A 25,439-nucleotide genomic window follows, 5' to 3' on the forward strand; every position below is an offset into this window, starting at 1 on the left:
TAATTTGTTCTCATGTAAAAAAAAAAAAAATGGTTGGCTTTTTACACCTCACTTTCCTGGCTAGTTCCTGCTTGATTTTTCATGAGATCAGCATGTATCTTTTTAGCTTTCTCGCAAATAATTGCTTTTGATATGCTGTCTCTAGCACACTGTTTTCTAGTTATCTAAAGCAAAAGCAATTTCTCAACATGATCTAATGTCTTCAATCTCTGTTTAGAAATTGATTTAACTCCTTTCCCAATGTTAGCAGATTTAATAATGTCTTTATTTTTCACGATTGTCGATATCTTCGTTCTCAGAATACGGTACGCAATAGTTAAATCTCGAACACGCATGCCACCTTCATATTTCTCAACAATCTCTTTTTTCAGTTCCATTGTAATTCTAGTCATTTTTTTTAAAGTTTTCTGTTGCTTTTCATTTGCCTTTTTGCAATTCATGATTAATAAAAATAATAAAATTTTACTTACAAATTAAAATCAGAAGAAATTTAACAAAGTAACCAAACCATGGCACCGCAAATGTCTAGTCTGGTCTAATATACCGATAGTGCTACTTGTTCATAGATGGCGCGTATAATTGAATTAAGTCGTATACTGAACAAAAGTCGTATACCAAGCAAAATTTGTTTCGTCCAAACAGGACGTATTCCGAATTGGACATATTCTAAAGCAGATGTATACCAAGGTACCACTGTATCTGTCCTATCAGATGACCCACAAACTATCAACGGCCTAAGAATTTAGTTCAGATCATTGATCATCATCTGGATAATAATACTGTATAGCACATACGGAATTATGTCCTATTTGTAATTTTTCGAACAAACAAATTTTATTTTCTTGCATCTGGCAGCACTGTCTTGCAATTGTTGCAAACATTTGCACTGATTCGGGCATTTGGGTAATGACCTTGACTATTCACAAAAATGTTGTATGGGCTATTTTATTTTATGGACATACCCTACTCTCTACTAGTAAATAATTACTGTTTGTCAGTTTGTTTATAATAGTTTTAATTTATATAAATTTCAATATAATTTTTTTTGTATCTGTCCTATAAAACAACCCCAAATTTTGGGGGCCATTTCTTATGATTCAACTATTGTCTTATTTGTGGAAATATATGGTAATAAATTACAACTGAGGTTTTAAGTTTTACTAGAACTGTTATTGTCTTAACTATTCTTTGTCTTTTAGAATGAGAAATATTTTTTTAATATTTCGTAATTAATGAAAATCTTGAAATTTTTCTAAAAATATGTCTTATTATTTGTTTAGTCAGTCACAAATTTCCACTTCATCATATTACAATCTTAGTAGAGGGCTTCCAAAAATGAAATAGAATCTATTAACTGCTTTAAGTTGAAAGTAATCTAGAATGCTATGTTCAAATAAGTTAAACACAACATTTAATTAAACACACAAAATTCAAATGTAAAAATATATAAAAGTTACTCATTTGAATTTTGTTTTCATCCTGGATAGATCTAAGTCTAGAAACACTACAATTATTTTATATTATATTAGCTAATGCTAATCTAATCTAATAATGCTAATCTAATATAAAAATATTGCATTGTTTTACTTGAATTTTTGGAGTGCTGGTGAAAAGGATGTTTTAGTTCATTAATTAATCATGTAAAATGTAGTGTCATTTTGATGTAAAAACATCTTATCTACTTCAAAGTTTAAATGAAAGTTTACACTCTGTCCATAATCTTATAATCAGTATTGTTTAGTTAATGAATTAAAACATCAATTTAATTTATTGTGCTTTATTAAATAAATTTAAATTTTGCAGAATTGAATTTAGCTATGAACTTTTATAATTTTCAAATAATAGAGTCAAACAAATATATCAATTATGATATATTAAACTTTTCACTATAATTTTCAAATAATAGAGTCAAACAAATATATCAATTATGATATATTAAACTTTTCACTGTCACAAACTTTTTCACAATATAACTTGACTATAAAAAACAAGTATAATTTTTATATTATATTTATAACAAAAATACAATTTTTTGAAAAATTTACAAAGTTATTTAATATAAAATGTTCTCAATGCTTAACAAATCAAAAATATTTGAAAGATAAGTATAACAATGTTCTAACATTAGTAATATTTAATCATAAAATCTCATCAAAAATGTTTAGAATCTTATTATCTATTTTAGTACTCCCTAAAGTTGCACTGAGAGACCTGAAAGTACTAGGATTTAACCAAGATTTTTTAAAATTCTGATCTCTAAGAAAGTGCAGACAGAAACTGTCATTAAAAAATATTGAATAAGTCAAGTGTTTATAAATGAATTAGTCTAAAAAAATGAGTCAAAAAATAAATTAAGTGGAATGTTAAATGAAAAACATTCCAATACATGTTACTAAAGATGGTGTACAGCCTTCTATTCTTGGCTTGACTAAAGAAGCAAATAGAATGGCCAGCTCCAATCTGATGCTGAGATCATCCTGAGGATGATTCTGTTCAAGCTTCTGCTTCACTGCATTTCCTGAGTGAAACAGAAGTTTGGTGGGCCTCATATCTGCATGGACTGAATGGCAGAAGCTAGCTGGCCATTGGGAGTCAATCCCATCTCATCTGTTCAACAGTCCATTGCTAGACTAACATAGAACATTAAAAGTGTGAAAAAAATTTACTTTTTAAAACTTCACATATTGTATAAAGAATAAAATATAAAGTAATCATTTATTCAATAAAATATAATACAATTAAAAAAGGTTAGAATAATTCTAGCCTTCATAACACATCAATTAACTTTGTATTTGCATGTAAATTTATTTTTATTTTCTATGAAAATAAAACAGACAAATTTTAAAACTTTATAAAAATACAAAAAAATAAATAATAAAACATGTTTAATTTGATCTTCAATTAAAAATTCTAAAAGAAAAAAACAAAGATTAATTTAAAGAAACAAGAAACTTTTCTATTTTTAAAATTTAGTTGCCTTTCTGAAAAAAATTTTAGGTATTTTCATTATTACAAAGTAACTTATTGAGAACCATGTAATAAGCATTTATCTATATTATTAATTAAATAAATATACATTTTCTTATCATGTTTTTATGTTTTATGAGTTGGGGAGACTATCCACATTTTGGATAAGATAATTGAATCATTTTTCTTTTATAGAATTATCGCAGAGAAATTTGCATGTATTGTAAGGATGATCAGATATTGGATGCTTTTCACGTGATTGCTAAATGCTCTAAGTTAGAAAAAATTCGGGAAAGTATGTTTGGAACTTCTATTATTCCGTTGGATAATTTTTTTAAAACTTATTACTAATATAATGATCCCTTGTACGGAGTGACGTACATCGTTGTTCATTTTGCATATTGGAGTATTCGTTTTTTGCCGAAAGGTGGCATTTGTTTTTTCCTTAAAAGTGTGCTTGTGGCTAAGAAGTGTTGGGAGACTATCCACATTTTGGATAAGATAATTGAATCATTTTTCTTTTATAGGTGGGTGTAATTAATGTTTTTTTTCTTTATATAATGATGTTTTTGGTTGGATAGTTCTCCCCATGATGATTTTTTGTTATTATGTTATATGTTTATATTTGGATAGTGGGCTTTCAGATATTTATTTTTGATGTTTATAATAATACTTGTATAATTTTTGTTTTGATTTATGTATATGTTAATTTTCTCTGTAATAATGGATGGATTATGATATTTTTTTGTGTAATGTACATGTAACGAATTATTGTATACCCCGCATCATGGGCTCTGCCTAGTATGTCTAATTAAATAAATGTTTTATGAGTTATTTACATAAATGAAAAAAATAAATGCATCCTTAAACTTTTAACATAGTATAATTTGAGAAAATCAAAAGCACTGATTTAATTAATTTATATAAGTAACCTCTGTTAACTGGAGAAACAATAGACTTACTTAAAATACCCAAACTCCAGCATAAGAACTAACATTTTTGGAGTTCTTACGCCTCCATATTCAGGTTTTGCAGTCATTTGAATGTAGAACAAATTTCTTTTGTTGGACATATGATGAAATTTGTATCAAACATTTTTTAAAAAAAGATAAACTTCACATGCTGTTTAAATTTTAGCACTTATAAGTTACTATTGCTTGGTTAGTGCTAACGAGTTTCTGTCTTTGCAGTTGATTACAGTTTCTTCCCTTGCCACATTGTAAATTTTGATGTTTTCTAAATGCCATATTTGCATTTTTTTATCTGTGCAGTGTAACAGTTTGGTTTGATCAACATATGTATGCATATCTTCTTCCATGGCTATGGTGGATAAAGCAGTGTTGTCTCGTCCCTTTTTTTTAATCAATGTTATGTGCTCTTGGACGCATTGATGTAAGGGTCTTCAAGTGGCCCTATATATTGCAAATGCTTTCCTGTTCTGTTATCCATTATCAGCACTGCATACAGTTCTAGAAGGTTGGATCTGTTGATATTATCTTTGCTGTTGCAGAGTAGCCTATACTGTATATTGTTGGGCTTCTTTTGTAAGCTAATGCAATTTTATTGGTGTTTTACAATCTCCATGTAGTTATATGCTAGCTGCTTGTTGTACATTATGCTTCTGTACTGTTGTGGAGTTGCAGGTTTCTTATTGGTGTTATTTTGATATTGCTTAATCAGGCCTTCAATGCTCCTCTTATCAGGATAACAGAACAGGAAAGCAATTGCAATATATGGGGGCCACTTGAAAACGCTTACATCAATGTCTCCAAGAGCACATAACATCGATAAAAAAGGGACAAAACAATACTTTATCCACCATAGCCTTGGAAGAAGACATGCATACCTATGTAGATCAAACCAAACTGTTACACTGCACAGGTAAATAAAACACAAATATGGCATCTCAAAAAAAATTCAAAATTTACAAGGTGGCAAGAGAAGAAACGGCCATCAATTATAAAGACAGCAACTCACTAGCCCAGGCATGAAGAACTTCATACAATATATAAAAAATATCACACCACAAAAATGTCATTAGTAGTAACCAAGCAATAGCAACATATGTGTTAAAATTTAAATAGCACATAAAGTTTGTCTTTTTTTAAAAAAAACATTTGATACAAACATCATAAGTCCAACAAAAAAATTTGTTCTACATTCAAATGACTGCAGAACCTGAATCCATATGGAGGCATAAGAACTCTGAAAAGTTTAGTTCTGATGCTAATATTGCACGTTACTGCTGGAGTTTGGGTATTTTAAGTAAGTCTGTTCAATTAATTTAATTTATATAAGTTCAATATATATTTTGATGATTATGCTTTTAGATATATAAAAAAACTGTTAGTTTATCTTTTGACTCATTATATTTCAATTTACATTAATTTAAGATATTGAGAAAGATTTCTTACATCAGCAAGTTGAAGTCCAAGATTTTTAATTGCCTTCTGATTGTCTAGTTTTACACCATTTATATATTCAGCTGTCAATATACGCTATAATTATAAATTAATTAAAATTTACTTATATACTCACAAATTTTAAAATCAAATGTATTAAGTTTTTATTAATCTGAATTTTTCTATAATATTTAATATCCAAAATTATTTCTTAATTAATTACAATTTTTAATTCAGAATTTCAGAAAGTTACTTTTATCTTTGTAAAATATATTATAAATCACAAAAACATATTTTTAATCATTAAATTAAAATTAATTGTTATCAAAATTTACACAAAGGATTACTTTTTTAAACATTGAACAAAGTAATAATTATTCTGAAATCGGATATAAAAAAAATTACTTGTGGTAATTACTTATAACAACTTATTCTAAGTATTTTTTCTTTTGTACAAAAATAAATCTGTATATACTACACTCAAACCTTGGTTTTTGAACATAATTCATTCCAAAAAGTTGTTCTAAAATCAAAACAACTTTTCTCATAAGAAACAATACAAACTAGATTAATCCATTCCTGACCTCCAAAATAAAGCCTGTTTTTTTACCTTTTTAGTTGTATTCCTTACCTTTCTAAAAGATGTTCATTTAAAGTTCTTGTGTTTAATTAATACTGTTAAACATAATGCCAAACACCAATTGTGTATTAATGAGAAAAAAATTAAAAAATTTTATTTAATAATAAATCTAAGGAGTAGATTTGGACCTGTTCTATTTTTTTTGGGATTATTTTAGTTTGTTTATTCTATTTATTTTGGGGCATTTCATTTTGTTAAGGATAGACTACTGTACCTCACCTGGACAAAATTCAAAAATTAACTCACCTTATTAAGACAACTGCTGGTGGCAACTTATGACATCATCAACCCAGAAATGACATCTCGAGAGGAGACTTCCATAGGAAGTTAAAAGAATGATATCCCACCCCAAATTGTCATTGGAAATGCCATAAAAAATTATATAACTACTTGTAATGGAGATGACATGAATTTAAAAAAAAACCAATTACTAGAATGAATGAAATGTTAACAATTAAGTATGTAAATAGGGTCAAGTAGGCATATGCTTGTAACATCACCCCAACTGCACTATAAGGAGGCAAATTGAAGAATCAAATCAGGCAGTGCTAAGGAGTGAGCGAGATTGACAAAAGGCTTTCCAGTACCAGTGACCACATAGCTTTTTGGGGACGGTTAGACAAATTAGTAAAGTTCATTGTCATTTTTTCACAATGAACTTTACTAATTTTGCTTGTCAGTTTTTGTGGAGATAGTTCTAAGATAATTATAGCATAATTTGTAAGCCCCCAGTTGTCGGGAAAGTTTTGGATATATTTGTTTTTTGGATTTTTGATAAATTATCTTTATTTTGCAAGTTTTTTCTCTAATGTTATTTCTTGATTGTATATATTCAGGCTTTTACTAATAAATAGATTTTTGCATTATGTATAGTAATTATTTCGGGTTTTTGATTTAATAATGATTCATTTATTTTTATTGTCCACACAAAGTCTGGCCTGAAACCCTTCATTTATGTAATGCACTGTTAGAATATTATCTGGGCTTTTGATTTGATCGAATAAGACATTACAAACTTTTGTTATTTAATTTGTTTGAGCACCATTAAACATGAATTCTTGGATGCCATTTATATTACATAAATGTCAATTAATATGATTTTTATTAATTAATTTCATTTAAATTCAACTGCGGCACATACCAAAAAATGAAATTAGTATCTTTCCTGCATGCACATTGAAAATTAATTTAAATAGCAATGTCATTGATGTTTCTTGTCATGACATCTAATGATTTGAAGTGATCTCAGCATCATTAACTTCTAATTGGTAGTCCTGTCATTGATTGGTCAGGCCATCAGCTTTCTTTAATATAGTCAACTTCCTGTACTTCCTATCTTTTATCTCTCTAATCTGTGGCCGGTTCTTGCCAATTAATTTGTTCAGCAACAGAGTTATTGTACAACAACCGGTGCAATTATGAGTTCAAAATTATTTGTTTAAAAAAGCAAGGCATTCAAAAACAGAGGTTTGACTATAAACAAAGGTACCTATTTTCCCAATTTCTACTGAATAATAAAACAACAAACACCTAAGTAATCAGGTTATAATATGGCTATAATAAAATAATAAATACAAAGGAATTTGGTATAGAGGTAAGCATTAGGCACCATCTCTTATCTAAATTAATAATTATAATTTTTAATAATTTAATAAATAATTTTAAACAGTCTGGAAGAAAATAACTGACCCAGGGAGGGGCTTGAACCCGCAGTCTCTGCTTGCCATTTGTTGGTTTAATTTTCAAAAATGTTAGTTAAAAAAATTTTCAAAAATGGCCTTAAGGACCGCATTTTATGTAATGCTATGTAACTTGCTGGAGATATCTCGGGATATGTCCTTAAGGGGTACATCATCGGACTTTGAGATGTATTATATTTCTACTTATCAAATTTATCAAATAGAGATTTAATTTGAAAATCTGACTGTTGGCTTTTCTAATCACCACTAGGGAAGTTTCTGACTCCCATCAGCATTACACACACATCAACTGACTTGTTGTTTATATCCATGAGCTTCCTTTTTGTTCATGGCAGCTAGGAAGCATTTTGGAAAAAAAAAACAGTCTCATCATCTTTGTACACCATAGCAGGAGTTAGTTCTTCCTTTATCATGTTCTTCAGCTTCTTTTAAACTCTTCCACATCTTTTTCATTTTCTGACCGACTTTTCCCAGCAACCGTTAGCTGCAGCATACCATGTCTTTTCTTCCAGTTTGATAGCCAGCTACCATGTGTTGTAAATAGTTTACTGCCATCAAATTTTTTGTTAAATGCCACTATTTTTTCTTTGATTTTCAGGTAGTCCTTTACTGCATTGTTGTAAGAACCATTTGTAAACAGCACTATCAATTTTATTGTTCTCACCTTTTTGCATAACTTTTCATTTTCCCAACTCACTGTCCACTTGGATGGTGTACTGTCAATGTTGATTCTCTTATCACTTTTTATGACATAAAGATGAACGTTTGACACTGTATTAAGTAGAAATGGATTTTTGGGAACAACCATGCTTTAGCTTCTCTAATATTTCCAATTTCTGATTGAGTTATAATGTAACTTGTTTTTATTGAAACCACAACTGAAGATCATCATACCAAGTTGATTACTTTCCACACTTCTAAATCAAAACTGAAACCTCACACGTGTGTGAACTTTCAGTTTTGATAAGTGGTATCATACTAGACAACCATCCATGTGATACACTCCATTTATATCACAGCTGGAAGCCAAATAATTTAGAAGTAGGATTAGCAAAAGTCTACTGTATTTGCTTAAATAGTAAAAATGTTTTCATATAATAAAATAATAATAAATAATATTTGGTCTATATATATTGTAAATTGTCTTTATTACAATATTTTCTAAAGATAATGATAATAAATAACAAAAGCTTATTATATCATCTTACATAATACTGTATTAGCCCGAATATAACGCGATATTTTTCGACCATTTATTTTCCGTTAAAAAATCGACTCGCACTAAATTCGGGGTTTAAGTAATGGAATGTAATATAAACAAGGACATTTTCCTACAGAGGTTGCCTGTGTTATTAGCTATACAGTAAAACGTCATTTATCCGAAAGCTGGTTATCCGAAACGTCTGTTATCCGAAAGCATTCCAGTCGGCAAATTTAAATTTTCGCTAGTGCTGTGGCACTGCAATCTTCGGCTATTTCTTGGGTTACTCAAATATTTTACGTTTTTGATACTAAATTAACATCTGAAGTATAATTTTTTATTGTTTTTATATTTTTCAATATATTTATTTTGTTTGTATAAAATAAAAAAATAATTTTTAACGATACAATAGTCTTCGTTAGGCTTAACATCGACGAAAATTCAATGCGAAGCGACACGCAACAGAGAAAAATTTCAACATGGGATAAATTAATATATTTTTTCGTTATCCGAAAAAGTAAGTTATCCGAACCACCCCAGTCCCCAATTGATTCGGATAAATGACGCTCTACTGTAATTACATAAATAAATGCTTATCTGATTGAATTTAACTTTCTTTGAATTCTTTTATGAGTATTATTTTTTTTCTAAATATCTTTATGAAAATTTTGGAGTCGCGTTAAATTCAGGGTTGCGTTATATTCGGGCTAATACGGTATATTATAATAATATTCTAATTTCTTGTGCTATTGTTATAGTCATAAAACAATCTAATATTGTTCTGTCCTTAATTTTTTATTATGTATCAATTCTTTATTCACTCTTAAAGTACTAAGATAGATAGATCTTATTCCTTTAGGGAGAGAAATTAAATAGTAGTAATTTGAATATTAAGTACAGTTAATCCAATCAAATTACTTTTATGATGATTTCAGAAAAAAATTAAATTATACATGTATCAATTTTGGCCAGAAAATTTACTTATATAAATTGTACTTTCTCTAATCAAGAAAATTTACTCTTTTCTATAACTTACCTTAGTTGATAAATTCCAATAAACTTTTGGAACATGAACAAATGGTAAATGTGATAATTCCAATGCACATCGTTCCATATTTTTACCTTCGTTTATGAAGTCCAATTCTTGTCTTAGATTTTCATTTAATAACTAAAGAAATACACACAAAGTTCAAATCTGCAATGTTTATTGCTACTATAAAGAGAATCATTTTAAAAATATCTAATAACATAAATAAGTTTATTTACAAACTCAGAACAAATAATAAATTCCACAATATATGTTCTGAGTTTGTAACTCAGAATACAACAACAACAATAAAAAAACGTTCCAGCCTCTTCCAGCAGAAATATTTTATTAATTAATTATTTTATTTCAACAGCAAAAGATAGTCGTATTATTAAAATCAAAATGCTATATTTAATTCCAAACAGTCAATTACCTAACTTGGTTAAAGAGAATAAAAGAAATGAAAAAACATAATTAATATCTGTAAATGTAAAATTTGTAATATTTTTATTTAAATGAAAAAATATATTTATCATCCATCAAAATAAGTTTAATATTAACATAAATTAAAATGCTAAAAAGTATTAAAAATATGTATACTTACATTGAAAGCCCAAGTAAAATCAAAATCAGGATGAATTACTCCAATTATTTTCAAAAGAATATTGATAGTATTACAATCACCATCAAAGCGTTTATGTAAATCTATATATTGTGCCTAAAAACAAACAAAAAATAATAATAATTTACATTATTATAAGAATTAAACAAGTTGTAGGTTACTTTAAAATAAGTAAACTGTAAGAAAACAATGACAACTTGTAAAGAAGCTTCTGAAATGCAAATCTAATACAAATTGTTTTCCCAGAAAATTTTCATCTAAAACAACAGCTTGAATTAGCATAAAAATAAATTAAAGCTATAGACAATCCCTCCTATATACTAATACAAATCAACACAAAATCAATCCTTCTGGAAACTGACCATTTCTGATTTTGTGTGTGTAATTATTCAGTTAATGGAAAATAATTTCTGGAAAATATAAGTTAAATAATTTTGTACAACACGCCAAAAAGTGCCTGACATTAAGTTCTACCGTATCAAATTTTGTAATACATTTTTCTAAAGATATATGAGTAAAATAAAATCACTTGACAAAATTATCAAATTCAATTTTTTTATAAGACTGTGATCTTATAAAAAACTCTTTGATCTAATGCAACATTGTTGTAGAACATATAGGTCTACATTAGAAATATCTTGTTTGTTGTTTTCTATAACAAAACAGTATTACCAATTCTCAATAGTTAACAATAAACATATCATTTAATATATCTGCATACTTTTGTGATACAATAAATGCAAAGATAATAAGAGATAAAGATATTCTCAAATTATTAATAAAAATGACAAAAGTTCAAAAAGGAAACACAGAAAAATGTCACTAAGTTGAATTACATTAACTTAAAGCTGTCTACAGCTTCAAGTTAATGTATATAGGGCTTACCATATAATACAGTATCATTAACTCAAAACGGTAGATACTTTCAACTCAAAACCTATTTTCTGTGTAAATACAGACTATTAAGATAAACAAACGTGATGGCTCTATGCCAAAAACAACATTATGTCATTATAACCTTGCATCAACATTCTTTTGCTTATACATTGTGTTACCAGTATTCCGACTGGAAAACAAGGGGCTACTTTGACAACATCCTCAAAAAGTACCATAAACTGTATACAATCATTCTGTGAACTGATTCCTGAGAAATGACTTGATAACAAAAAATTTCTGGGCAGAGAAAAATTTGAGATAATTAGGTATTAAACTCATTAACTTGAAGTTGGGATTTTTTTTTTTACTTCTTAAACTTTGACTTAATGAGGTTTTACTGTATTTATTCTCAATCATTATATGCAGCTAAAATTTGTTTTTGAAACACATTGATAAATATGTTTTGAAAACAAGTTTTGATAGATGATCCAAATCAGGAGTTCACTGTAATTATGCTTATTGATTATATTAATCACAATGAATTCCAGTATGTCTCTAAAGCCACAGCAACACAAATAAAACAAAAAGAATGAAAAAACAGCTCCTCTAAAACATTTTCGAGTCATAAACAGTTCTTCTTCAGGTGAATTCCACTTATGCAAGTAAAAATCAAAAAACTTTTCATATACAGGCAAACTAATTATTTGCCTATACATGAAAATTATCTGTATTCAATTTATTTCCTGTAAAAAATTTATGATTTTCAATGAATATTAATATATTATTAAAATAATTATTTTTAGCTTAGGCTTTAACAGAAGTTAAAAGGCTATGAAACATATGAAAATGTGTTTTATAATAACAGAGGATAAGAAAATAATTACAGTAAATACTGCTAACTTGAACTTTGCATAACTCAGACAAATTTTTTCAATAACTTTTACAATAATTTAAAATGTCTTGACAATAGAAAAGTTATAATTAATCAGAAGTCTTTGCAATACCATGCATTATATTACTATAGTCTGTAAGTTACTAAAGACTATACATTGGTACATTGTTACATACTATACTGTCATGAAATATTTTTAGTTCATTTTCTGTAAAAATAAATTCAGCAGTATAACCTACTAAATCAGTACAACTCTGTATACAGCCAATCTTAATATATTACTGTACAATATTGGTATATCCATCTTCTCATTTTCCACATCGTCTGAGGAAACACCCTACTTACCTTGGACTTTTGTAAAGTCAGACAATCTTCATCTCCTATTAGTCTGAGTTAGTGAGGTAAACTGTATGTAGTAAATCGTCTTTTTTTAAAATAAAAACAGTTATATGTAGATATTATTTTTATTTATGTTAAAATGTAAATAAAATTTCAGAAGTTTCTTGATTTATCATTAGATGCTTTTAGTAATCAAAAAAATATTTCTTTTGTTATGAAAATCTTCTCATAACAAATTAAGAAGTTCTTAAAGCATCTAAACTGTAAATAAAATTATGCATAATTATTAATTTTATTTGTTAAATGATAAAAATTTATTGCTATTTCATACTGTTTTGATATCATTCCTTTTAATTTATTATTTTCAAATTTATTTGACAAATAACTAAAAATAATTCTTGTTTGTTTATTTTAATAGGAATACATAAATGAAAATATCAGAACTATTGCCAAATTAAAATTTTAATTGCAATTAATTGGGCTGCAATTTGAAAAAGTTATAGACCCTATAAATTTTCACTGATCAGTCTGCATGTCCTTCCTTAATCACGAGAACGGAGTTAGATAGATGAAAGTCAAGACCAGGTATGAAAAGCTTAGAGGCAGAAGGCCCTAAGCTTTTCATACCTGATTAATTATAGTGAATTGAAATACAGTGGGTGATCGGTTAACTATACTGAATTGAAATACAGTGGGTGATCGGTTAACGAAAACGTGATCGGATAATGAACACTTCACTGAACAAACATAAAAAGAAGTGATGGAAATAGCAAATACCGATTGATTTTCCTTTCTCTTCAGGTAACTTTTTGGAGCACAGGAGACGTCAACGTCAATGCTCAACCTGATATATACTGATCAGATAGTATTTCTCAAACTTTGAAATACTCCCTTGTAATTCCAGCCTTTTATTTTCTGACAAACAATTCTTTTATAGTATTCGCGAGACTGTCGGGCAGACACTCATTAAGTTTTGTGTCAGTTTTTATTTTTGAAAGGTGAAAGTATAATAGCAAAGGTAGAGAGTGGGCAGAAGATGTCTGATGTTGCTGGGCAGTATGGCTTGAAAAAAACTACAGTAGAGGGCAGTTCAATCTTATCTAAGAAAGATACAGTATAATCAAGAAGACTCATGCAGCCAAAGGAGTAACAAAAATTACTTCTGAGAAATAAAGAACATTGAAGAGCTCATAATGGAACCTGAAACTGATCTGATGACAGAAGAACGCCAAGAACTCTTAAATGAAGAACACCAAGAAACTTGGCAAGATATGTTTTATTATGAAAAAGAGGATTAATGCCGATATCTGCTATTAATTAAAGATCTTTTGAAGTGGGGGATGTCAGATCAACGGTCTTAGAATGGCATACAAACTAGTGATGTGCCGGATCGTTAAAAATGTATATCCGCGGATATGGATACGGATCTCAACTTTCGTACTCAGTTGGCGCCAGTGCATGTGACCTTGGACTGATAGTTGATGCTTTGCATTAGTAACGCGACATGTTTTGACTTGCACTGCGCATGTTTTTGTTTATAGTTTAGTGTGACACGGAATAGAATAGATTACGTTTGTATTTTTGGAGTGTTGAATTAAATTAAAATAAAAACAATGTCGACAAAAAAATTTAGTAGTGTAATATGGAAATATTTTATGATAGTAAATTAATTTTGCATGATAAAATTTTTGCAATGTGAATGTGCCAAATATGTGATTTTAAGAAATAAAAAGTGATTTGAATTGAAGTTATTAGTATTTTATTGCTACCTATCTTTAAAATTTCATATAAGTAATGAAATTCATTAAAATAAAAGATCCGTTAAAGATCCGCTAAAAAGTAACGGATACGGATACAAATTTTTTTTTCCCCTCAGATATCCGCAAATACAGATACGGATATCCGGCACATATATCACTAATACAAACCAGGTTGAGGTTATTAGGCTTGGGGATCTCTACAATTACAATGCTATTAATTCTGAAAATCCTGAAGAAGAGAGAAATGCAATCAACATTAGACAGATTATTTAACCCCCACAAACAAAAAAACATAACTAATAAAAATGCAAGTCTGTGTATATATGTATATTTATTATTACATATAAATAAACGTAGTAAGAAAGTATATATTTTTTTATTTTTTGGGGTCTCCAGATGAATTAATCAAATTCCCATACAAACTTATGGTAAATCAATAATTGGTTAACGAACAATTCAGATAGCAAACAAAGTCTTGGAATGGATTATGTTTGTTAACCAATCACCCAGTTGTATTTGACTGGGTAAACTGTAACGTGACTTCTGGTTTGTACCAGAAGTCACACACAATAATACACATTTGATTTTTTAAAAATAAGATTAGAATTTTGATTTTTATAATTTATATCTTTAAATAAAATAATTTATACAATAATTTTATTTACAGAACAAATATAAGATGATAAATTTTCTTAATAGATAATCACTAAAAATATTGTAAAATTACTGTTTTGAATATTAATTCTTTTTGTCTATATGTCCTTACTTTATTGATTTATTTTTTGTATATTCGTCTACATTGGACTTTGTTGATTAATAGGACTTATTATACTGGTATTGTTTCTGTTTAGCAAATAGAAAAGATCTTATTCAAAAATCAAAACAAAAAATCAGATGAAAATAAAGTAGTGATGTAACGAATATTCGGTTACTATTTGGTATTTGGCCTATTTTTCGTTATTCGGCCAAATACCAAATATTTAATCACTATTCAGCCAAATACCTAAAAACAGGAGTAAGAAATAACAAAAACACAGTAAATTAATCATTTTGGTATTTAGATTTAATGTTATTAAGTTAGTGTTGTTCGTTTATATTTATTTATAACTTATAACATGCACAAAATAAAAAAGAACATAATATTAGTCACTTGTATTCACAATTTATAATTACAAAGATCAGCACACGTACACACCTATTCATTCGAGAATTGTCGCACATCTGAGGGTCTGACCCTGCCTATCCTTCTTTTTAAGCACTCATCTTTGCTCTTCCCTTTCTCTTTCCTTTATTGCTCTAGTCCACGTATGCCTATGCATACATCATAATACGAGCTCACGATCCTTTTGATTCATCACTTTTCCATCGTAGATTTCCCATTTTACAATTACGTGACTCATAGCCTGGTGATAACAGAGAAAAGAGACAGATAGGACATCGGTATAAGTCACAGTTATGATTTCATAGATTCGAGACAGTTTGGTAGCCCGAACGGCCCCAGGCTTTCGCCCATGCATGCTAAGTGACTTTCATTACAAGCATTTAGCTTTCCGAAGTTTATGACAATAATTGTTTGGCATTGACAACTGCAAATTTTACACCAATAAGCTGCCTCCACTTGTTTGATTATGTTATCAACTCAATTTCATATTTATTTTCACATTTTCACTTTGCGGTCCTTCTCTGTTCTTTTTCCTTTATTTATATGTGTAGGTCATTTCATTGTTATTCACATTTGATATCATCATTTATCACATACTGCCATGACGCTCTCGTCTGTCCGCTACAACTGACAAGAATTAATGCGATTGCAAAGCGTAGTGACAGCGGGCCAATAGAGAGCAGGGATCTTGCCATAATGCAGTTTGCGTGCCAATTTTTGTACTTGCGTTAATCAAGCCGAATATTCAACTATTCGGCCACGCTCCTGGCCGAATATTCGGTATTTGGCCTGAGGCCGAATATACTGTTCGTTGCAACACTAAAATAAAGATATTTTGTTTTGATTTTTCTGAATAAGATTTCCTCTATTCACTGAATGGAAACTACACCAGTGTAATAAGTCCTATTACTGTTTTGAAATCTGGTTGATAATATTATATTATAGTTAGATGTGATTGGGCTGCAATTTACAAATTGCAGACCTACACATTCCTGTTGTCCATCTATCAGTCAGCCTGTCTGCTCTTCATTAATCTCAAAAACAGGATTAAATAGATGAAAATTGAGACCGAATGTGGAAAGCTTAGGGGCCAGAGACCCCAATTAACTACATACAAATTTCAGGTCTGGACTGGAAGTCATGTTATTTCAATTCAAAATTTTCTTGAGAATGGAGCTAATTAGATATGTGACCAGAATGATTTGATTGTTATCAGCAGAAGCATGATTTACAGGGGCAAGATACCACTAAAATTGAGATCACATATGGAAAGCTTGAGGGTGGAGAAACCAATTAACTATATGTAAATTTCTGGTCTGGACTGGAAGTCATGTAATTTCTGAAAATTAAATGGAGATTAAAAATTGCAACTTGGCATATTGGAAATAATTGCTCATTAGATATTTAAAATTGCATTGTAAACTTTTTAAAAGTAAAGCAAAACTTTAAAATGATAAATTATTCATAAATCCAATATATATGAAGTGTGTCATTCCAAAGCATATCTTATTCAATTTTGCATAATTTTCAGTATTTGATAGTCTTTTACAAATTTAAACTTTACAATGCTAACCTTAATTTATAAATCAACATGTAGAATGCTATAATACTGTTTTTGAACAATAAGAACATTTTATTATGATAGTTCTTTATATTAGTAATTGGATAGCACAGATGATTAAAAAATTTTAAAAAGTTGATAAGACACAGTTTGGAGTGACATGCCTCAAATATGGAATTTATCACAAACATACCTTAACAGCTACTTCCTCTCCATTAAAAGTAATTGCTCTATAAACTTGAGCCAAACTTGCAGCAGCAATAGGGTGTATATCAAATTCGGAAAATATTTCTTCAGGTGGTTTTCCAAACTCTTCAATAAACAACTCTCGCAACTGAAAAATTTAATTTAATTCTTTAAACATGAAATTGGACAAAATTTGGATTAATCCATTTGAGATAAAATCTGTAAAAAGAAAAGTTCCCATTGTAACCTCAAAAGTAAAAACATTTTTGTGTCCAAGGACATAAATACAGGGTGTCCACAGTCTAGGTACATAAAGATTAACACATACTTTTAAAACAAAATAATTTTATTTGATTCTAATATTAATAAATAACATTTTCAATATGATTTCCATCATTTTCAATACATAATTTGATGTGCCATAATTTGTGGACACCATTACCAATCAGTGTGCTGAAATCGACGGCAATACAGACCTATTTAATTGAGTTCACCAGAATTTTGCAAGGCGCATCAAATTATGTATTGAAAATGATGGAAATCATATTGAAAATGTTATTTATTAATATTAGAATCAAATAAAATTATTTTGTTTTAAAAGTATGTGTTAATCCTTATGTACCCAGACTTTGTGGACACCCTGTAGAACAAATTTTCAGAGTGTTAAGAGATTTAAAATTCACAGACTACTGCTATTCATTAATATTTTTACATAAATCATTTTATTAAGTTACGACATAAAGTTATTTGATGCCTAATATCAATCTAATTTCTGAACTTTCAGTTATCTATAAAAAAAACCAATAAAATTTTAATTCTAAATTATAATTAATTTTTTAAACTAACTATTATTTTTATTAAACAAAAACATAATACCTCATCAGGTTTTCTTTCTAAAGCTTTATTATGTAAAACAGATAGTGTTTCAGTATATTCAATAGGCAAAATATGATTAAGAGTCACTAAACTTTGTCCTAATTTTATATATAAACCTCCATTTTTTAAGCAACCAACCAGAATATTTTCAGCTCCTCTTTTATGACATAGTTTTATAGTTTTAATATATTCTTCAGATTCCTGTAAGTATACATTAGAGGAAATATTATTATTTAATTTAATCAATAATCTAATCTAATCATTGTTTTTCATAGATTATCAATGGTTTAAAATATATTAATAATTAAAACAGAATATTTTTAATAAAAACTTAAAATTAATAATTAATATAATAAAATTCATAATCTGAATATTCTGCTATATTTTTTAAAAATCTTGATAATAAAAACTCATTGCCATAAAAATTAGCATATCAAGAAAAAGTTGTCATATCTCAAAACTTGGCATGCAGATAAGTCCCAAGTAGATGTGGAAATGATTAGAATTATAGCATGGTGGCTCATTGTGTAATGCCAGCAGAGGGCTTTAAAGTGCATCCACCTTGACCTACAAAAAATGCATGCAAAGGCATCCATCCTGTCTGTAGTTTACCTCTTTCAGAAGGACACTGTATCACTAGAGATGCCTTTACATTGAATCAAAAATCATATAAACAACTGACAGAGTTTGAGAGGGGAAGGATCATTGGGATGAGAGAGATACCAGATGGTCATCTTGCCAAATAGCCCGCCACCTAGGCCGTTCTTACAACACTGTTAGGACCAGTGGATGAGAGAGAGCTTACACACACACTGACAAGAGCACCCAGGCTCAGGATGACCTCAGCAGACCACTAGCTGAGAGGACTGCTGGTACTCTGACAAGCGTGCACACAGCTGACCATATCATTGTCCACCATTCGGACACAGGTGGTGACATCATTACAGATCCCTGTGTCTTTCTGTACCATTTCAAGGTGCCTGGGTGAGAAACATTTGGCAATGCAATGGCCATTAAGTGTGCTGCTATTGGTGCCACCCACCATTGTCACCGTTTGGAGTGATGTCACTCCCAATGGGATTAGATTGCAACAGAATGGAACCAGGTCATTTACAGTGATGAATCCAGATTCATTTTGGGCACTGATGACTGTTGTGTTCATGTCTGGAGGCTCTGTGGTGAATGCCTCGATCGAGGCATTCACCACAGAGCATTCCTATGCTTTGGAGTGGCACATCATCCCCACAGTTTGTATGATAACCTGGGTGCCATCATGTACAACAGCCAGTCATCTCTAGTAGTGATCCAAGGGACCATGACAGCCCAGCGGTATCTGCAACCACATGTGTTGCCTCTCATGGCAGGGACACCAAGTGAGACAGCTTAAGAGTTTGACCAAACTAGAGGACCGCTTGCAACAACAGTAAACCGAGATGCTGCAGGACACCCTATGACATCTGTATGCCTCCATGCCAGCCCATATCGCATCATGTATTCACACTAGAGATGGCCCAATAGGGTACTAGAACATTCTTTCATTTGTAATTTTTCCTGCAATAAATGATCCTTTTGCTTTCATTTTGTAATCACTTACTTATATCACCATTACAATTTTGTTCAACTCCTTCTTGGTGTGCTAATTTTTATGGCAATGAGCATATATACAAGTATTTATTGTGAATATATGGATTATAATATAATATTATATATGATAACAAAACAGAAGTTACAGCAGAGAATATGAGTATACACTGAATGATATTGCTTGTTACAATAATGTATACAGAAAAAATAAGAGAGCTGCAAGTTTTTGCAAATCTCACTAGATATGACTATTTATTTCATGTCTAGGATTGAGTGGTGAATTAAATTTTCTGCAAATTGGCTTTGGAGTATAAAATAAGAAAAAAACATTTTTTTCAAAGGACAGAGGTGATGGTGAAGAATGAATAACGAATAACAAGTGAAAGACAGAAGGCAAGAGACAAAAAGAAAAATGTAGAGGGAAAACATTTCCTTCCATTTACTAACTTGGTTTAAGAAAATGTTGAGCAAGAAATAACAAAAAAGCAATAAAAGAGAGATTGTGTATAAAAAAATAACAGACTTTACATATTCATAAAATACAAATTTGGCTTTGCATCTTAATTTTAACAAAAATGCTTCTTCAATGGCAAAATAATTCCAAATGACAAACTCAAAACAAACTCATCAATTCTTTCTTTAAAGGCACTTGGCAGAACTGAAATTTTTATTCTTCATGTCTCTAACCTTTCATTGGAATAAATTAAGAATTGTTTAGTACACAAATTCAGTGTCATCAGATTTGAATTTTATGATTTGTAAATTTCACTGTGGCAGTTCTGACAGAAGTGAAAGGAAAACTAAAAACTAACTCTGCCAATACCTACAAAGAAAGATCTGATGTGAGTATATGTTTACATTATTGTTTGGAAATATTTTGTTATTAAAGCAATGTATTTTTATGTTGTTTTCTGATTATTTTAATTAAATTGTGAAGAAACCAAATTTGTGTTTTAATAATGCTTACATTAATTATTTTCTTCTTTTACTGTTGTAATGATTTATGTAGGTTATTTATAACTTGTTGATATTTTCAAGATATTGAATTTGTTTTAAACAATTTTTTTTTGACTAAATAATATTTTTTAGCAAGTGTTCAAGTCAAAATAGAATATATCAACAACTTTTATGTTAAACATGATGAGAAATGTTTACTTTAGTTGTTTTTGAATTTTTAAGTTATGCTATTTGTGAATTTTATCACTTGATGCTAGACTTTCTGAAAGTACTAAGAAAATTGTATTAATTTCTTCTTTCACTCCAATAGTCTTTGCACATGTGGCAACGTGGATAGCCTAATTGCATCCAGTTGTGGTATTTCTGCGGTCTTTGAACCTTCTTATTGCTGAAAGTAAATGATGACACTCAGAAATTTCTGACACCAAGCAGGTTATGCCTACTAATGAATCTTTTGAGCATTTTTGTAGATGCAATAATGCAGTCTTGTATATGAGTCTAGCAGTAAGATGATGATAAACGGGTGACAGCTGACTAAAATTGGCCATTCTCCATCATATTCAAAGATGCGAATTCCTCAGAGGTAACTAAAAATCAAGGGAAAGGCATCATGAGGTGTCACTATCAACTCTGAAAAAGTGTAAGTTGACACCCCTCAGAAAATTGACATATACTAGCTTCTGGTGAGATCATTGTGTTGTTTTCCTTTATCTTGTTTGATTTCACTAATGTTTGAAATTTTTTCATTAAAAAGCTGATAATTTGTTTACTCTTTATTTAAACTGTAAGTTATTAATGAAACATATATAAACTTTCATTTAAGTTTTCCATATTTATCTAGAAATTGAAAATGGCATCTCTATCTATAAAGGTCATTCTATCTTTTCTTATGGTTTTTTTATTACACTTTTAACAATACTTTATATTAAAGTGTATACAATTATATATACGTCTGATCAAAAAGTACAAAAAGTTTTTTTTTCCTAACCTCAGGTTAGGAAAAAACAACCCCTATGTATCTATTAAGGGTTTGAAAAAACATCTATGAATCTATTAGATTCAAACAGTAGTGTCCTTCTGAGTTTACACACTTTTCCCAGTGATGCTTCTAATATTGGAAGCATTTTTTCAAAGTCTTTGTCACATTAGTCTTGATCACTTATGTCCTGAATTCTATTTCCTTTGAGTGGCTTTTTGAGATTGGGAAAGAGCCAAAAAGTCAGCCAAAGCCATGTCTGGGGAATAAGAAGGCTGTGCAATACTGTGTTTTGCAAGATGTATCTGGATGAGTTATTATCCTTAGGCCAGAGCATTGTCATGATGAATTAACCAGTTGCTTGAATGGTCTCTTGAACCTAACACCATCTCATAGGCGACATAAAACAATCAGGTATTACTCCTTTGTCACAGTTTGTCTATGAGGAGTGTATTCGTGATGAACTACACCTTGGTGGTTGAAAAAATGGTCAAAATGACCTTCACATTGCTGCATGATTACTGTGCTTTTTTGACCATAGAGGACATGACACTTTCCACTGGAAAGATTGTGCCTTTGTCTCAAGATTATACCTGTAGACCCAGGTCTTATGTTTGATTATAATCTTCATGAAATCAGGACCCATCATATTCCACCATTTTCACTTAATCACTAATGTGACAACTGTATAAATAAGCAACTGTCATGGCTAACTGATAGTGATTGCAGAATAGGACAGGCTCACTAAAATTAACACACTTATTAGAGTCTAATGTCAGATAACAACATTGTCTCCTCCTAATCTTGCAAATACTTGCAAAGAAAAAAATAAGGTTGATACTTTTTGGTCAGACCTTGTAAATTATTTTGATAAATAATACATTAAATATTTTAAATCATATAATTTGGAAAAAAAGAATTATGATAGCTGCTAAAACAACATTAACAGCAGAAAATTGATTAGAATTATTTTTTATTTACAATTATTATTCTAAAATCATTAAATATTAAGTTAATGTAGATGTTTTTTTTAATATTCTTTAATACTAAATTTCAAGATATTAAATCTATTGTATTCACACTAGAGATGGCCCAATAGGGTACTAGAACATTCTTTCATTTGTAATTTTTCCTGCAATAAATGATCCTTTTGCTTTCATTTTGTAATCACTTACTTATATCACCATTACAATTTTGTTCAACTCCTTCTTGGTGTGCTAATTTTTATGGCAATGAGCATATATACAAGTATTTATTGTGAATATATGGATTATAATATAATATTATATATGATAACAAAACAGAAGTTACAGCAGAGAATATGAGTATACACTGAATGATATTGCTTGTTACAATAATGTATACAGAAAAAATAAGAGAGCTGCAAGTTTTTGCAAATCTCACTAGATATGACTATTTATTTCATGTCTAGGATTGAGTGGTGAATTAAATTTTCTGCAAATTGGCTTTGGAGTATAAAATAAGAAAAAAACATTTTTTTCAAAGGACAGAGGTGATGGTGAAGAATGAATAACGAATAACAAGTGAAAGACAGAAGGCAAGAGACAAAAAGAAAAATGTAGAGGGAAAACATTTCCTTCCATTTACTAACTTGGTTTAAGAAAATGTTGAGCAAGAAATAACAAAAAAGCAATAAAAGAGAGATTGTGTATAAAAAAATAACAGACTTTACATATTCATAAAATACAAATTTGGCTTTGCATCTTNGTTGAAAGTTGAAATTTGCTACACAGTTAGGGTACTTCATGAGAACGCACACTAAGAAGGGATTTTTCGAAATTCCTCCTCACAGGGGAGAGAGACAGGATTAATGCTTAACAGTTCCATCAACAATGGAAGTGTCAAGTAACAATGGAAGTGTTACATAACAATGGAATTGTTAAGAGAAAGCGACGTGCAAGACGCAGATGCAGTTTTTTCGTTTTTGCGGGAAACCGAACATATTTTTAGACCCATTTAAAAATTCTCTAATTAGTCCAAAAACAAGGAGGACCCAATTCTTGCATTCTGTGAAAATGGGTAAGGTTGACCATAATGTAATAATCTTAATCTTCACTATCGTTACTTTCGCCCGAGCAACGCCGGGCCAACCTGCTAGTATATATATAAAAATGGACATGTATGTCCCTATATTTCACTTTTCCACCAAAACTACACATCACACGTGAATGGTGTTTGTATGTGGTAGTATCCCCAAGTCTCCATTCGTGCACCAGGGTGGTCGCGTCTTGATAGGTATAAGGGTGCAGGAGATATGGGCTTGAAAGTGGTTGAAAGTGGCTTTCTATTTCAAATGTTTTGTTCGAATTAAATTCGAACATAAAATTCGAATATTGGTTCGATTATAGAACGATTGTAAACGTTCCAGAAACGTTGAAAATAGTTCGTTTGACTAAACGTAAAAATTCTCTAATTAGTCTGGAAACGGGGGACCTAATTCTTGCATTCTGTGAAAACGGGTAAGATTAGCTATAATGTAATTATCTTAATCTTCACTATCGTTACTTTTTGCCCAGCGAAGCGGGTCCTTGCAGCTAGATTCTAGATTACTTAGAAAAACAGTCTTTTATATATAAAAAAAACTATATTACATACAAATGTACGAACAAATAAAAACCCAGCGAAGTGGGTCCTTGCAGCTAGTATATATATAAAAATGGACGTGCGTGTGCCTATATTTCACACTGCAGCCAAAACTACACATCGCACATGAATGGTGTTTGTGTGTGGTAATAGCCCCAAGTCTCCCATCGTGCACTATGGTGATTGCGTCTCGATAGCTGTAAAGGTGTGGGAGATATGGGGGTTGAAAGTGGTTGACTTCAAAAATGTGTAACAATGGAAGTGTCAACAATGGTAGTGTTAACAATGAAAGTGTTAAGAATGGAAATGTTAACAATAGAAGTGTTGAGTAACAAAGGAAGTGTTAAGATAAAGTAGCATGCAAGATTTACAGGCGCAGATGCAGTTTTTTGCGTTTTTGCGGGAAATCTAACATATTTTTAGACTCATAAAAATTCTCTAATTAATCTGGAAATGAGAAACTTAATTTGTGCATTCTGTGAAAACGGGTAAGATTGGCTATAATGTAATCTTAATCTTAATCTTAAATGTTTTCGAATAGTCGAAAATGTTTTGGAATAGTCAAAGACTGTTATGTGGGAATGACTTTTGGAGACGTGTGACGCTTGTGCTTCAGTTGATTTTTCATAAATAAAAGTGTACAAATAATAGAAAAAAGTAGAAAATGAAAATTGAACAGTGAAATGTGAAAAGTAAAAATATACAAAACAATGCCAAAGCATAAGAAAGAATTTTTGCGGTCTTGAATCATATTTCAAAGGCAAAAGATGGTGCAGAGAAATGAAACCACAAAAGAAAGAGAAGTACATCTAACATTGCTATGAGAAAATTATCAACGAAGCAGAAATAATCAGACAGAAAAGCAACTTGAAAATTATAGGGAAAAACATTGAATCAGAGAAAGATTATGTACAGAAAGATAAACAGTCTTTTATATAAAAAGAAAAAAAAAACTATCTTACATATAAATGTACGAATAAATAAAAGCCCAGCGAAGCGGGTACTTGCAGTTAGTATATATATAAAAATGGACGTGTTTGTCCCTATATTTCACTCTGCAGCCAAAACTACGATCTGACGTATATCGATACGTCGGCCCATATCGAT

General features: G+C 29.9%; 1 protein-coding gene across 1 annotated transcript in view; it reads right to left on the bottom strand.

Annotated features, from left to right (window-relative positions):
* The window catches only part of LOC111640787 (uncharacterized aarF domain-containing protein kinase 5-like), a 39,667-nt gene that overhangs the window by 11,340 nt on the left and 2,888 nt on the right, over positions 1–25,439 (bottom strand). Inside the window, exons 2-6 of the mRNA XM_023386847.1 lie at positions 18,212–18,461; positions 17,343–17,483; positions 10,542–10,655; positions 9,947–10,078; positions 5,382–5,465 (exon numbers count right to left, since the gene is read on the bottom strand). Of these exons, the coding sequence (XP_023242615.1) occupies positions 5,382–5,465; positions 9,947–10,078; positions 10,542–10,655; positions 17,343–17,483; positions 18,212–18,461 (721 nt within the window). The remainder of the gene's footprint in view (positions 1–5,381; positions 5,466–9,946; positions 10,079–10,541; positions 10,656–17,342; positions 17,484–18,211; positions 18,462–25,439) is intronic.

Source organism: Centruroides sculpturatus, unplaced genomic scaffold (assembly GCF_000671375.1).
Source record: "Centruroides sculpturatus isolate CEXI.00-Female unplaced genomic scaffold, Cexi_2.0 scaffold1478, whole genome shotgun sequence".
In the NCBI taxonomy this organism is placed as follows: Eukaryota; Metazoa; Arthropoda; class Arachnida; order Scorpiones; family Buthidae; genus Centruroides; species Centruroides sculpturatus.